The sequence below is a fragment of the Apium graveolens genome, chromosome 2 (assembly GCF_009905375.1).
Source record: "Apium graveolens cultivar Ventura chromosome 2, ASM990537v1, whole genome shotgun sequence".
NCBI lineage: Eukaryota > Viridiplantae > Streptophyta > Magnoliopsida > Apiales > Apiaceae > Apium > Apium graveolens.
This window is the reverse complement of record NC_133648.1, coordinates 152,241,488-152,258,941: the sequence shown is the minus strand read 5'-3', so window position 1 is coordinate 152,258,941 and position 17,454 is coordinate 152,241,488. Positions and strand designations below refer to the sequence as shown.

At 33.8% G+C, this 17,454-nt stretch overlaps 2 protein-coding genes across 2 annotated transcripts; both read right to left on the bottom strand.

Moving 5' to 3' along the window:
- Positions 1-5,395: 5,395 nt before the first annotated feature.
- LOC141694801 (secreted RxLR effector protein 161-like) lies at positions 5,396-5,797 on the bottom strand. Its single transcript, XM_074499235.1, has one exon. The coding sequence runs from the start codon at positions 5,795-5,797 to the stop codon at positions 5,396-5,398; it is 402 nt and encodes a 133-aa protein (XP_074355336.1).
- Positions 5,798-15,413: 9,616 nt separating this feature from the next.
- LOC141694770 (uncharacterized) lies at positions 15,414-15,785 on the bottom strand. Its single transcript, XM_074499234.1, has one exon. The coding sequence runs from the start codon at positions 15,783-15,785 to the stop codon at positions 15,414-15,416; it is 372 nt and encodes a 123-aa protein (XP_074355335.1).
- Between the last annotated feature and the right edge of the window lie 1,669 nt (positions 15,786-17,454).

The following is a 17,454-nucleotide window of genomic DNA, read 5'->3' as shown; positions in this document are numbered from 1 at the left end:
ATATGGAAAACAAAAAAAAATTAAATTTTATCGATTTTTCGTTAGCTATAAAAAAATATAAAACAACTCAGCCCCCGGAATGCTAAAAATTTTTTCGTAACAAATAAAAAAAATACCCTCTGCCACCTACAATGTTGTTTCATTGCGGCTAGTGCAATGAAATATTGCTGGAGGACGTTATTTTACATGTAACAGTTTTTGCTCGCTTTATTTTTCTAATTTATTTTTTTTGTTAAAAATGAATTTTTAAATATTTTTTCGAACTTATATTTTGATATTTTTGAATTAATATTTTAAACTAAAATATTTAAATTTAATATTGAATTTAAAATTTTTGAGTGAAAAAATATTTTTTAATTATTTGTTCGAAATAGTATTTTCGCATTTTTATTATAAAGGAATTTTGTGAGTTTTATGTTTTTTTTTATTATTGTGAGTTTTATGTTTTTTTTATTTTTCTTGTACTTGTCCAATTTAATTTATTAATTTTTAATTTATAGTAAACAAATATAATGCCAAAAATTGAAAATGTGGAAAACTAAAAAAAATAAAATTTTATCGATTTTCGTTAGCAATAAAAAAATATAAAACAACTCAGCCCCCGGAATGCTAAATATTTTTTCGTAACAAATAAAAAAAATATCCTGTGCCACCTACAGCATTATTTCATTGCGGCTAGTGCAATGAAACATTGCTGTAGGTGGCTTTTTAACCACCCGCCGCAATATTTTATATATGTTGGGGCTGGGTTGAACACCTCCCGCATTGACTCATTGCGGGAGGGTTTTTTATTATTATTTTATTCTCATTTGTTTTTTTTAAAATTAAAAATTATTTATAAAAAATATTTAATTCATCATAATTTCATTAAGGAGTAAAAATGTGTTATTATACATAATTTTGACATATTTAAAATTTAAATTAAAATAGTTTGATTAGAATTTACTAAAAAAAGTTTTAGAGAAGACGACACCTTTCGATCAATAAACAACCATACTTGCAATACTTCATTCATACATTTCAGTTATTAAAACTAATATTTTAATTATTTTTCCGATTATATATCTAATTTTTTTTAAATTTTTAACTGATTATACAATTGATAATAAATGGGAAGTAGTAATAAAATTAGAAAATATAGAACAAATGGTTGTTTAAATTAATTATATATTTTCTAACTCCGTTATTATCGAAAAAAAATTAATTCATTAAAATATAATTTTTTGTTATTTTAGAAATTAAATAAAAACAGTAATCCTGCCGCATTATTTCATTGTGGTAGGTATCTCCCGCAATGTCTCATTGCTGGAGGTCTGCTGCAATGAAACAATGCGGGGCACCACGTGGTTACTACAACCACCTGGGGTTGTGGACCAAAACACATTAATAATTATGTGGCATATATCATATACTCCCATCGTCCCATAAGTTGGTAACATCGTTAGGGGGGATTGGTTGAGAAAATTAATTCATATGACAATTATACCCCTACGTTAATATCTATTTAATATTTAATTCACATAGTCATTCATTTATTAAAAATTATCAATTGTTGTATAATTAATATGTGCATACATACATACATACATACAATAAATATAAACATTTATATAAATTAATAGAGAGACATACACACGCACATACATACCCGTACATTCTTATTTATCATCAATCTAAACTCGTTCTCCAACATAATGAAATGACGAAATATTATATTAAATTCAATGAAATAAAAAATAAAATAAACTATTTGTACAGATATATACGACTTATACTTCACTATTAATCATTTTGTGACATATATCATATACTCTTATCGTACCATAGATTGTTACATCATTGTTAGACACAAAGATTAAAAAAATGAATTATTTTGAAGAAAGATTAAGAAAACGGGGTTTAATTTTATAGCCATTATAAAGATAATATGTTATTTTAGAAAATTTAACAATCTATTGGTACATCCCAAAATAGAAAGTTATTGGGACGGAGAGTATCATATGTAATTTAGTGAGTAAACTTACAATACTAGCATCAATTGCCTATATAGTATGACTCATCAGTCACATTTATAACATATAAACACATTAAATAATAGAAAAATAAATTATTAATTATTTTATATTTAGAGTGAATGATATCCATCATGCACATATAATCACTTATATTTATTTTACTTTCTAATCTTTAACCTATTACAAATACCATTTAATTATGAAGTGGAAAAAATATATATATTAACATAAGTTATTACTTCCTACGAATGCACCATTATCAACATATCTCAATCATTCGTGCTCACATGTATAAACAAATAAATTATTTTTTCATAAGATAACAACATAAATATATCGTCAATAATTAAAGTAAAAACAATTTCAATTAGTACAATCTAGAATATGCCCTTGCGTTATACGAGTTATAGAACTAGTTTAAAATTCAACAAATATTTCTCAATTTGTCATGTATATATACATTCTCCCAACAAAAAAAAATTGGGACAATCTCGTGCTAGATTTCCTTGTACACCACGAGCATAACATATGGAAATTGGAGGATTTGGACATTCTGGTACCATATGACCAGATTCTCCGCAATTGTAACACACGCATTTCCCTTTCAAACGAAAACCTCCAGGCCTTTTCCCGCAATTTTTGCAATCCTTGAGCAGATTTCTTCCTTTATCATTTCTATATCCATTTTGATTGGTATCTTGTTTGCTCCATTTACTCCGAAATTCTCTAACTTGATTTCCAAACAGCTTTATTTTCTTATAATGATCAAATCTGGATGCGTTAGTACTAGTTGATTCCACAATTAATGATTTATGAACCAAAGTTGAACAGAAACCTTGCTCTTTATCCATTTATTTAGCCCTTGTTCGAAACGTCTAGCTTTCCTTGCTTCAGTGTCAACCTGATGTGGAGCGAATCTAGCGAGTTCATTAAATTTATTCACGTATTCCGCGATTGTCATATCTCCTTGCTTGAGTTTCAAAAAGCTGATTTCCATATGACTTTCCAAACAAGGAGAAAAGTACTTTCCTTGAAATAACTCCTTGAAACGATTCCACTCTAAGTTTTTATCTTCCTCCCTAGCTTCCATAGTTTCCCACCAAAAAATCAAATCTCCTTTTAACATGTAGGCAGCGAATGTTGTTTTCATCTTTTCAGGGTTTTGAGCCACTTTAAAACCTTTTTCAATTTCTTTTATTTAGATCTGAGCTTCCGTCGGGTCTGTTGTACCTTTGAATTCGGGTGGGTGTACATCTTTAAAAGCTTTAAATGTGCTTTTCTCCGCATGGTTACCAGGTTGAGGATTATATATCTACAAGTTGCTGCAGGGGATTCTCTATAGTCGGAGGTGGAGGATCGTTATTGTTGTTTTCTTGGCCTTCATTCACGTCCATGACGTAGATACCGCTAATAGCTATTAATCACCTATCAGCAATAAATTTAGAATAACATTAAGTTAATAGTAGCTGATTTAAGAGAAATATTTCCAGAAATTTTAGAACTTCAAAGAAATTGAAAAAAACTTGCTCATTTGTTATGATCTTACTGAGGTGAGACAAGATGGAGCTAGTGGTACTGCTCTAAGGTTGTCTCATGGAAGGAATGTTGTTATGAATTACAAAGAAAAATGTAGAACATCTAATTACCTAGTTGCGGCTGGAACTTCACCCTTAATCTTTTTGTTAATATGATCACTCAGACTATTCTGAATGGTTTTTTTAGGGAATCACCTATGCAAGATAATATTGGACTAATTAAATGATAAGCTCAAAATTTTATATATAGGATGTCCTGGCAGTGTTAAGTAAATCTCTGCAATAGGCTCAAAGAAGAAAAACACCAGGCCCCTCGATGGCATATAAGAAACCAGATGTAAGCTTTCTAATTCTAAATATCTCACTACCACAGAACCATTTTGCTAGTTTTGAACTATTGCAGCAGGGTTTAACTTAATAATTTTATCATACGAATTAACAAAATTTCTAACAGGCTTAAGACTACAATAAAAAATATGACCTCCAAATTGCAATTTGAAATCTAAAACTTGATACTACGACTCTTCAACGGCAATCATCAAATATGCGACAAAGGCTACTCTCAACACAACATCCGGAGAAAACTATTGTATTGTTAAGCATAAACCTTCCGAAATCAAGAAATTTGTCATGTCTCTGCAAAACAATGTTCAAGTATGTACCAACTACATAATATCCGAGAACTTACAGCTAGAAAAGTTCGTAAAACAATCAATTTGACGCATTATATAGGGAGTCTAGAAAATTTTAGCCCTTCTAAGCATATTTAACCAACTGGTATCCTACTCTAGTTCCTCTAAATATCTAATCTATAAATAGACTATTCCATAATTTACTCCAGCTATCACAACAACCCACAATTAACGAAGAAACAAACAACACAATGGACTGGTATTTGAAGCAAAATGTATGTTCTGCGTTTTCAGAATTTTGTAAGCGAGTCGAATGCGAAAAGGGTTTACAATTCTAAATACTACACATGGAGAAAATTAAAAACAAAGAGGAGCTGGTATGAGGAAGGACTTGCTCGACTGGACTTCATCAATCAATTTCGAAAACAAGGAAAAAATAGAATCGAAGAGAACACCGTGGACAAGTAACAATTCTATAAACATATAATTCTCTAAAATAGAGAAAATGACCGTAATCATCATATATTAAACCGAAGACGGAAGCGTACCTGAATCCATAAGACTATAATTGTAACGATATCTGAATCAAAGCATGGATAAGTGGCATGGAAATTACATATAATGTGATCTATATAATGTTTATTTCCAACTAGTTCTTAGGCAATCTCTAACGAGATTGATTCCAATTTTCTCAACTCAATGTTAAACCACAATAAGAAAATTGAACAAAAGTAGAGTGATGTTTAATAAAATTCCATCAACTGTATTCTCCAGAACATAAACAACTCAATGTTTATTACATAAAACACCAAAATACAAACTCCCACTAAACCAAAGTATCACATAAGGTAACATCCATATGAGCAGTATGCTCGTGAAAAACCTTAGGTGTTAACGCCTTAGTGAGCGGATCCGCAATCATGGAGTTAGTGCCAATGTGTTCTATCAAAATCTGTCAACTCTGAATCTTTTCTTTAAAAACTAGGAACTTAATATCTATATATTTTGCATCTGTAGTGCTCCCATTGTTGTTTGAATACTCCACTACTGATTTATTATCACAAAATATCTTTAATGGTCTTTCAACACCATCAAGGATACGCAAACCAGTGACAAAGTTTCGCAGCCATAAAGCTTGATTGGATGCCACAAAACATGCTATATATTCTGCAGCCATGGTGGATGAAGCTATGAGCGTCTGTTTGGCAGACCTTCATGAAATCGCTCCACCAGCCAGTAGATAAACATAGCCCGAAGTAGATTTTCTTTCATCTTTGCATCCTCCAAAGTCAGAATCTGAATATCCAATGATTTCTAGATGATCTGATTTCCTGTATGTGAGCATATAGTCTTTTGTTTTCTTCAAATACTGTAAGACTCGTTTCACTGCTTTCCATTGCTCCATTCCCTGATTACTCAAATATCTTCCCAATATTCCAACAACGAATGCTATGTTAGGACGAGTACAAACTTGAGCATACATTAGGCTTCCCACTGCCGATGTATATGGTATCCTTTGCATTTCCCTTATCTTAAGTTCATTTTTGGGACACTGTTTGAGACTAAATTTGTCTCCCTTAGACACGGGTGTATCAATTAGTGCACAATCTTTCATGCCACACCTTTCCAGGATCTTTTCGATATAGCTCTTTTGTGACAATCCAAGAATACCTCAAGAGCGATCTCGATGTATCTGAATTCCTAATACAAAAGAGGCGTTACCAAGGTCCTACATCTCAAATTGACTAGTGAGAAATTTCTTGGTATCGTGCAATAAGCCTATATCATTAGTAGCGAGTAAGATGTTATCAACGTATAAGAAAAGAAAGATAAATTTGCTCCCACTGAACTTGTGATATATACAATGTTCCACCAAGTTCACTTCGAAACCATATTATGTGATTATATGATGAAATTTGTGATACCATTCACGAGAAGCCTGCCTGAGACCATAGATGGACTTCTTTAATTTGCAAACCACAGTCTTCGGATCTCCAATGACAAAGTTTTCTGGTTGCACCATATAAATTGTCTCGCCGATGTTTTAATTGAGAAACACCGTCTTTACGTCCATCTGATGTAGCTCTAGATCATAATGAGCCACAAGTGCCATAAAAATTCTAAATGAGTCTTTCGTGGAAAACGGAGAGAAAGTCTCATTGTAGTCGATACCTTTCTTTTGAGTGAAACCTTTAGCGACTAGACGAGCCTTATATCTTTCGATGTTACCACTCGAATTCCTTTTGATTTTAAATACCCATTTGAAACCAATAGGATTGAGCCTTTAGGCAACTCGACAAGATCCCAAACGTCATTGTCTTTCATAGATTGCATCTTTTCATTCATGGCATCAATCCACTTTTGAGAGTTAGGACTCTGCATGGCTTGTTGAAGATTTACAGGATCATCTTCCCCAATTCCAATTCCATCTTCATGTTCTTGTAGAAAAATAACATAATCATCTGGAATTGCGCTATTTCGCTCTCTAGTGGATCTCCTTAGTGGCACTTCTTGTGATTCATGAGGTTGTTGAGTTTGCTCATTTGGTTCCTCATGGGGAATTTCAGTATTGTCTTGAACCGGAAGGCCTTGAACAATGATAGGTATCATAATCCGATCATTACTCTCGGCAGAGTCATAAATAAGATCATGACTATCTTCTTCAAAGACAATACTTTTACCTATATCTTCCCTCCCAAAATCAACATCCTCAAAAAATCTTGCATTATCAGTCTCAAAGAAGGATCTAGTAGCAGGATCATAAAATTTAAATCCGCGAGTACGTTCCGGATACCCAACAAAATAGCAATTGATCATCCTAAAGTCCAGTTTCTTTTCATTCGGCCTATATGGCCTTGCCTCAGCGGGACAACCCCAAACATGTAAATGCTTAATACTAAGTGTTTTCTTAGTCCAAATTTTGTAAGGAGTTTCGGCCACTACATTAGTTGGAATCCGTTTAAGGATATAAATTGCAGTCTTTAGTGCATCTCCCCAAAGTGATTCATGAAAGGAAGAATGACTTATTATAATTCTCACCATATCTTTAAGAGTACGGTTTCGCCTCTCAGCAACACCAATCATATTTGGTTTTCCTGGCATAGTGTACTGAGGGATAATTCCACACTCCTTTGGGAAGTTAGCTGTAACGCCCCGAAATCCGGGGTCAGGAATCTGGGTCATCACGCAATCCTTCAATCATGTGTAACCTGCATTAACTCAACAATACGATATTCTATATCACAGACCCCCAATCTCACACACTCACAAGTTATAGCCTTAGAAACGACGTACAACAAGTATCATCTGATATTAAAACTCAAATATACTTTACAGGATCTCAAACAATTATTCATAACCTCTACATGAAGTTACAATAATTACAACTGATATCTTATACCTATCTGATACTCTGGCACACCTGAGACAAAGCTGCCAGGGATTCTCCCCATGACTGCGAGCGACTAAGTAGTGAGCTATAATGCCCAACATAATAATGTACAGTATGAAAATGACTGTATGATAAACTCACGTAAAACATCATATATTATAATTACGTTTTATTCAAAAATAGTTTTCCTCGGTGACACACACCTTCTTATGAAAACAATTCTTTAGTGGATTTTATTATCCTGCGAATACCTTAATGGTAAACCCATCACCTAGGCTTGGGTTACGGTATTGCATCACAATTCCAATTGGAAGAATAGGATACTCATTGGAGCCACCGCATACGATGATCAGTCGTACTGCGATAAAAGTAACCTTTTCTACTAGTAGAAGGACGACACCTTCGTATCCCATGGTTTATATTGGAGCCACCGCTTGTGATGTCTTATATTGATTGATATCTTCTAGTTTAAGATCCTAGGTTTATTCTTGTTGCCAAATCCATGGACAAGAAAACTAGCTAGCCTTGTAGTTTGTAAGCTAATCTACTTAACTTAGCCCTTTAGCTCACTATTTAACAAAGTAACCATGGTTACTTAGTGCGTTACATTTATTTAATCATTTGCGTGTTCGCTCGGTCGCTTAAACATTTTCGAAATACTTTCTCGTAAATGGTTCGCGATGTAATTCCTTTCGTATTTATTCCTTATATTTTGAATTATCATACTTGGATATAAATCTTTAGGGTTTTAATTTTGTAATTATATTATGATTCCCGTAATCCTCGATGAGTCATAAATATGGTCATTTTTTTAGTTCGTTTTCTTCGAAAACTAATAGCATTTACATACACTCATTTGGTACGTATAATCATAATATCAACTCCGAAACTCATTTTCTCATGCACTACATAGTGTGGGCTAAAAAGTTTTTTTTTCCGTCTGTCTGGCTTACTATTCATTTAGCATTTTACAAGGTTTCAAAAATTGAAGTTATTATATTACTATCCATAAAGGTCTGTTACCGATGTCAAAAATTTGGGTTCTTACAGTCTTCCCCCCTTAATAGGATTCCGTCCCGGAATCAGTTCAGAAATAGGTAGGGATATGCTTCTTGCATGACAACCTCGAGTTCTCATGTTGACCTAGTAGTATTTGATCTCTTCATAAAATTTCCACTCATCCATCCAATATATTTCCGGGTACTCGTCCTTGTAGTCTTATGACCTCTACACGTTACTCGACATACGCTAAGTCTGGCTACGAGTTTATTAGCTTATTTTCAATCATATGTCTGGCTACGATGGTTAAATTTCCTAACCTTGATTTGTGGTATTCGTTATAACTTGGCGACCGTTTGACGATGGTGCTAATTTATAAGTCAACTTTCTTGGTCCTTTAATTCTCCAACTGGTTCAATAAATCTTGGGTTCAACATTTCTTTCCCTTTCGAATCTCATCACTCCCTCCTCGGGAGATACTTTCAACAATACCTGGTCAGTTACTTCATACTTTCTGTCTTTATAGTTCTGGTCCTCGTATCTCTATTGTTCATTATGGGCTGCCACTAGCCAGGTTCTGATAAGTTCTAGGAATTCCTTTGGTTTGTTGACTCAACTATGGTCCAGTATCCTCCGCTTACCAATTTCTTCCCAACCTAAGAGAGAACGATTCTTTCTTCCGTACAAAGCTTTGTAGCCATTCCGATGCTCGCATGATAACTCGTTATTGTCGGTAATTCGGTTAACGTCAATTGATCACTTCATTTTCCTTAGAAATCTATAATATGGACTATTAGCCCATCTTCTAGTGTTTGGAATGCTCCTTCAACTTATTCGTTTCCCCCTCCATCACTCTTACTAGTGCTAGAGTTTCGTTCCTTAACATTTTCCCATTTTTGCGCATCATCTCTGTCGATTATTTTATGTAAGAACTTCTCGTCGCATTTCTACACACTCATCTCATGTTACACGCTTAGCGTCAGATTTAACATTTCTTCCCGTAGTAACGTAAGGCGCATCATCGTCCTGTTGCCATCTTGAAGGAAGCACCATTTCATACGTAATTGATTGACATGTTTTAGGATCGTGGAACGTTCAGCTTCCGTCATCGGTAATACTTCTTTAATCATTCCCCGTATAATATCTATAGTATTACGATACCTTCTGGGTCGTACTTGTTATTCTCGCTAGCGCCTTAGACGTATTCAAGTTTATTGGTACCTGTTACCAGTGGCCTTTATAGGGCGTGTACGATCTTCTTTGCCTTCTATCAGCTCTGACAATGACATCCTTCATTCTTTCACGTTGTCCTTCATAAGGGATATCGGCAACTATTTTTCGTATGCTAGCGTGGTAAGTACATCTACATGAATTATCTGTCAACAATAGGCGATTCCCCAAACTGTTCCAAATAAAAGGTAAGCCGCTAGACGTATCTTCAATGGTCATGATAGTCCTCTCATTCTACTTGTCGATTTGAGAACTCTAATTCATTCCTCTGTCCATCCTTTTTCATAAAATATCTTGGTAAATAGTCCCGTTAATTAAATCTTGGGTCCTTGCACGACGCAGTCGTCACAGGGTCTATCTGTCCCAATTATCTCTTTTGCGTTCATAACAATTTTGTAGAGTGGACATCTATCGTTTGCATAATAAAATATGCGGTCTTATTTAATCTATCACTCAAAATCCTCAAATAGCACGATGGCTAACTTGGTTCTTGATAATCCACCTTCAAAATTTATTATAATTAACTCTTACTCCTATTTGGGTCATCTACAAGTCGTAATCACCAAAATTTTAATCTTCGCCTTTCCGTTTTCATTTTCAACCATGTCGTATACTTACTTACCTACTCAATGACATCCCTTTTCATATTCTGTCATGACTAATATCTGTTTACATTTTTAGGCATCTTTAAGTCTTCCTGTTAAGTAATAAAGGGTTCTTTTCATGCAATCCTTCTCATCAGTTATTCTGAGATTTGTCATCCTCAATATATCTTTTCCTACTTAAAGTGTCGGCCACCACATTGGCCTTTCCTTGATGATAATAGATTTCTCAATCATAGCCTTTGATCAATTTGACTATAGCCTCTATCTCGTGTTCAGTGTAAGAAAAAAATTCCAAAATTTTCTCATAAGTAAACTCCTTGTCCCTTTCAGTCTGAACCTTATCGCAATTATTCTAGATCATTATTAGGATGCCTTATGTCACGGTCCTTAAGCTGCGTAAATTATCATTACATTTCATACAAAAATCTGTTTTTATCGCCGAGTATTTCTAACAAGAGGTTATTATTAATCTTATTTTCACTTTTTGAAAGTCTTATTCCTCGAATTCATACATGATTGGTCTTACCCGAATTTATTAGTTCTTATCCCAATAGTGTTTCACAGAAGCGTACCTCACTAATCACGTTATATCTCTATTATCGTTCTTCTATATCCATGTTAAAGATCCTTATGATAATAACTAAACATGGTATTCCCTTTTTAAAACAACTACTCATCACGATACTGCGATTGCACCATTATAGCACTGAGCTTTCAGTCTCATATTACAACAATCGGTTTTCAATTATACCTATCTTTGTTCGGAAGGCAATTAGCCTTGGAAAAATGATTTTCACGATATCGATGAAATTTAGACAACCTTAACAAGATTTCAAAATCTAACATCTGAACAATTATTGAGCTCTGAATAAAAGAGTCACAACACTCAGAAAATTTATAACTTGGAAGGAAGAAGACGACAAGGATTATCCTTTCATTTCCTTAGAATTTTATATTGTGATATTATAGAGAATATCCATTGAAGGCAATGATTGCTGAATAATAACATCATACGAATGATACTTATAAGATTTTCCCATTGAAAGAATACTTTTCTTTTCGAATAACGAAGGAAATTTGAAATAACATTCTCAACCAAAGGTTAATCATTGAGGTTTCAAAATGATGTTATTTTGAAGGAAGGAATTTTACTCAATGATTAACAAATAAGGAAGTATATTGTTCTTCAATCACTTTATGATTTTAATTGGATATTCGTTATACAAACGAAAGAATAAAATATTTCATGAACAAAATATTTCATAAAACTGAATATGAATTCTCGTTTGAGTGGGCGACCTAGTTAGGTCTCAATTAAGTCATTCTTTGAAACTTTCATCAACAATTAAATCTGGCATATATAATGCACTATGGAATAATCAAAATTTTATTGGAAGTGGAACTAGAAAAATAATAACTAGTCCATATCAAGCAATATTATCAACTGGCTAAGAAAATGGCCAGCACAACTGGTTTGGCCCATATCAACTAGCTAGGACGATTAGCTAGGCTTTCATCGTATTAATTAAAATTTTGACTAGTTAGGACAATTAACTAGTCATTCATGAGAATATAGGCAACTAGGCATATTTCAGTTTGTTTGTAAAAATCTCAACACCGTAACCACTAAAGAAATTGTGGCTACTTGGATGACGATTTTGAAATAAAGAGTTTTTAAATTTGGGCCGAGAAAGACAATTATAACTCTGAATCGAGTGGTTTTGGCATCGGAACAATCGATAGCCTCTTATCAAATATTTCTTTCCAAATAAAGGGTACCCTCATAGGTGCCCTAGTTCACATACTTTATCAGATCTTTAAATAGAATTGAATCAGAATATCAATATCAAATTGATACCCTTACTATGATTTCAAAGTTCAATATATAATTTCATCCCGATTAGAGGAAAAGGATTTCCGAGGAATGTATGGATATTAGATAATCCATATTTTTAACAATTTGTTAGATATTTACAATCTCGACTAAGAAGATTAAGTATGAAAGAAGAATCAAATGAAGATACTCATTATGAATCATCGATGAATTGAGGGAAAATTTATATATATATATATAAAATCTCTTGGATAATTGAAATAAAGTATAAATATCTCTGAGTTGAACAAGAAGATCATAATCTATGAATAAAAGTTCATGGATTAACTAAAAGAATTGAACAAGTCCTGATGCAGAGAAAGACTATTCAAGATGATCACATCCGAAGTTCAAAGTAGGGAACGAAAAGGATTGCCTGATATAACTTATCAAGGCAATACGAATGATCAACAATTTGGAGGGAGTAACGTGACAGTGAGTAGGTGCCAAAATATTTCACTGATTATCCTAACTCTCGTCATTATCCATCTGAGGATGATCCCACCTCTTCTTCTTCGTAATTCCATGTTTCAAATAGTTTTTCTTTCAATATTATTTTAAAATCGCTTACTAACTTGACTTTTGCACGTATATCTGTAATTCCAGTGTTTTACCTCGAAGACCTTACTCAGAAATATTCCAAAAACATCTTTTAAGCTGATAGTTGCCTGCTACACGCATCCGTTACTAACTATAAGTGGCCAGTTCCCCCTGGGAACAGATCAAAGAGATCTCTTAGGGATCTCAATGCAGTCCATAAGTTCAGTGTCATGTGTGTGTAATTGAACATACGTTACCAAATATATTAGAGGTCTACGAGTATATATACGTAGCCTCTGACATCATATCTACCGAAGAATTCCGCTCTAGACTCACTGGTCTATCCCGTTTAAAAAAGTTCTAAGATCGAACTATCGCTCATTGTAATCTTGCTCCATTCAATTATAGTCATGTCATCGATTCTCAATGCTCTCGATCTCTGAGCTAAACCATCATAACCTTACATGTTAAGCACACTAATAATATCACATAGTGTACTCGTCTTATGATGACATTATTATATTACATTCAAATATTCCGTAATAGAATTAGAATCCTTAAGGGTATATTGGACACTATCTCTGGTGAGTTTGTGATTAATACAATATTCACATCCTCCTTGGTAAAATAACACCTTCAACTAGTTTGGGTCAATAACCTCAACTGTATACTAATAGTTAGACTTTATGGTTCTTATGTGATGCCCCTTCATGGGCAACCTATAAAGAACTACAAGTAACCATACTCGTGTTATCAAAATGAACATATGGTGTTGGTAATGTCGTCTTTACTCCAAATGACACACACCTTCTTATGAAAATAATTCTTTAATGGATTTTATTATCTTGCGAATACCTTAATGGTAAACCCATCACCTAGGCTTGGGTTACGGTATTGCATCACAATTCCAATTGAAAGAATATGACACTCGTTGGAGCCACCGCATACGATGATCAGTCGTACTGCGATAAAAGTAACCTTTTCTACTAGTAGAAGGATGACACCTTCGTATCCCGGTTATCACCCTTGCCACATACGGGCTATGTGTACTCATTTCGGGTATACACACACTTCGCAGGTCCTTAGGTACATATTGTACCGTCTCCTACGGTACCAGTAGTCTATCCAATACACAAAGTACTTAGATCTTACCCCTCCCATGTCCTTTAGGAAATCCTATCATATCTCGAGAACTTGAACCACATCGAAGTTCCCCCCAAGCGTTTTGCTTGTTGATAGGTACAGCTTTACTTCATATATATATATATATGTACTTCCGAAAGTTTTCGGAGGAATTACTAAGGATGTGAGTTGACCATTGTCAACAGATAATTAAATAGGGTGGGAGTTTCTCTTTGAAACTGTATTCAAAATATTCAAAATAAGTCGAGATAATATTCTTCGAGGATCTGAAATTATTCGAATGATTTTCCGAAAATCAGAAAGTATTTTAAATTAGGTCTTATGATTTTTAAATCAAAATAAATCATTAGATAAGTAAATATTAATTAAATATTAATCGTTAAATAATTAAACCTCGAATGAGTTTACTTTAAAAGAATATTTGAAATAATATTCCTCAACTAATTTATGTTTACGTAATTTAAAGTAATCTTTAATATTTAATCGGGTTTGAAATAAATAAGCGTTGGAGAATGCTTCTCCTATAATAAATGATTAGTAGATAAATAATTCTTGTCCGAACGATAAGGTATAATCGAGGGAATACGATCTTTGGAAATCGTTTTAATAAAAGCTCGAGGTGTTTAATATTTGTAAATGAACGTTGAGTCTCTTGAAATGTAACTACTATGGACCTTAATCATCCTATAAATATCACCGAAATGATTCCCGGATTTTTATTTTATAAAAACAAAACTGACCGACTCTCGGTCTAAATATAACATTTCGAACTTGGTATATACTAGAAATTATCAACAATAGAGTAATGTAATACATCTCAAACTTCGTAAAACAGTTTAAAGCAATCTCATGCATATATCACAATTTTGTAAAAATATTCACAACACAACGGTTCTTAAAAGGTAGGCTTTGAAAACTTGCCTAGAGTCCAAGGCACGTTTCCCCGACTTCCTCTCATTCCGGGTTTTCTAATCAACAAATATCATAATCTTAATCAGTATTCCTACTCTCATCACCAACTTATATTTCTAATAAGTTCAATACTTCATAACTTTCATTATTTGACCGACTCGAAATAAGTATCACTGCTTGGTCGAAACGGACGATCAAAGTGGTCTTCTAGAATTGACTTTACCGAATATTACTATTACGCGGCTTGCACTCTAACATTTTTAATAAATCTTAAAATTAATATTTTAATACAAAACCACCTCGAGGGGCTTCTTGAGTGATTTTAATATTTATCCTAAAAGTTTCATTTTGAACACTCTTTCTTCATGTGTCTAGCCTTCTTACAAAAGTAAGAGGTTGTTCCCTTATCCTACTTCTCTTGCAACCGATGCTTGGGTTTTTCACTTGCAATATCCTTACCTCTCTTTCTTTTCTTATCATGAGAGCTTGATTCCAAGTGAGCACTCTCAGTCTTCGCTCGCAAAACCCTCTCTTCCTCTTACACACAGTGTGAAATGAGCTCATTAAGAGTCCATTTTTCCTTTTGAGTATTATAACTCACCATAAAGTGTCCAAACTGAGGAGGCAGAGAAATAAGAACCAAGTGAACAAGTAGCTCATCCGAAAGTTCTAAATTGATTTCTTTGAGTTTGCCAGCAAGATTAGACATTCCAATGATGTACTCCCTTATGTTCCCCTTTCCTTTATACTTCATGGTCATGTGTTTTGACAGAAGATTACTCGTTTTCGCTTTGTCATTCTTAGCAAAATATTGCTCAATCTCGGAGAGGAACTTTTTGGCACTTGTGCTCTTAGCAATAGAGCCCCAAAAGCTAGTTGAAATTGTTCGCTTTATGATCGCCAGACACATGGACTAGAGCGTTCCTATTTCTCAATTTGATCCATTTTGGGATCATCTGTAGTGGGAAGTGGTTGCTCTTTCCTTAGCGCAAGGTCAATATCCATACACCCAAGAACGATTTCAACATTCTCTTTCCACGTGACATAGTTTGTCCCATTCAACATTGGAATCATGCTCAATTGAGCGGAAGCAGAATTAACACAAGCAGTAATTGTAATAGAAAACAAATAGACAACATAATGCTCAAAACTAGTATATACAATAATGTGATAAATTTTAAATATTGGCAACACCAATACCTAGCACAACATTAAATTTTAGTCTTTGGATAGAAAATTTAATTTGTAATTGGTACTTTCCATGCAATAATCAAGTATTAACAATTAACTTCTGTCAAATAATAGGTCTTTCTTTGGACCGACTTATTATTCACATGAAAACCTTAATATTGCTACACACTTATTATCACAAGAATATTTTAATTTTGGTCAAATATTACCTTCCTTTGGGTCGATAAAATTTACATAAAATTAAATATTCTCTCATCATAATAATATTTTTAAATTAATTAATCTACACAAAAGAGGTCATTTTGGCAACATATTGCTTCAATCAATTAACTTAAAAATATTTGACCACCTAAATTAATAGGTTAATAATAATTTGCCAATAAAAAAATAATAACTCACAAGCACATATTTTCTTTATTAGTGACTTACTAACCGTTATGTAAACACTTGGTCCTTTACTACATCTACATCTACATCATTGCAAATAACCAGAGAATTGTACGATCTTAAAAAATTTAATCTCGACAGTCTCATGTACAAATGAAAATAACATTAAGAACATACTAACTGGTTGGTCTGAATTAGGATAGCCTGGCAACACAAAATTATATTAAACTTGAGAATCAAAATCATGGCACAAAAAAAATGTGCACCTGACTTGAAGTCTTGAACCATCTAAGTCCTAATCATTTCCGGGTAAAGATGTAGCATACTAATTGTTGGACCTTGAAAGGAGCCCGAAATAGATTAGATTATAATATCTTGTAATCGGTCCAAGAAGCCCACTTTGTAATGAATAGCCCATTTGGGACATGGTATAAATATAAGACAACAACCTCATTTGAGGAGGTTGGCAAATTAGGCAAAGAAGATCATCTCCTAAAACTATAGTCTAATAATAACGATAATATTATTGGAACATCATTTGGCGCTAGAAGGAGCTTTGCTTTAACAAGATCCAACCAGAAGATGATTGTAGAGGAGCTTGATCCGGGAACCGCCGGACTGACTCAGGTAAAGGAGTTGACGGCAGAAGTTGCCGCCGACCCCTTGACCCACGGTGATCGCGAGCTTCCTAAACAACCGGCATTGAAGCCGAAGTGTTTGTTCCCTCCACCTGAGGCTCCTCCAGAAGATCAATTTCTGGGCTTGAAGGACTCACTCCAAAGGGACAGAAAAAGAAAAACTGTGTTAGATCAGCATTTTAGAGTTCAAACATCTAAAGGAAAGAAAGTCCTCTCGAGCGACATGCGATTGCATTTGGAAAAGAAAGAAAGGCTAAAAGCCCAAAACCAAGAAAATCCAGAAGACTCACTTGATTCAGATGAAGAACTCGAGTTTCTAGAACACGAAGCTCAAAGATTACAGGCTAAGCTTGAGCAAAAATG

Excerpts from the sequence above, each read along its gene's own strand:
- LOC141694801 (XM_074499235.1), bottom strand. The coding sequence starts at position 5,797 with ATGAAAGATTGTGCACTAATTGATACACCCGTGTCTAAGGGAGACAAA.
- LOC141694770 (XM_074499234.1), bottom strand. The coding sequence starts at position 15,785 with ATGTGTCTGGCGATCATAAAGCGAACAATTTCAACTAGCTTTTGGGGC.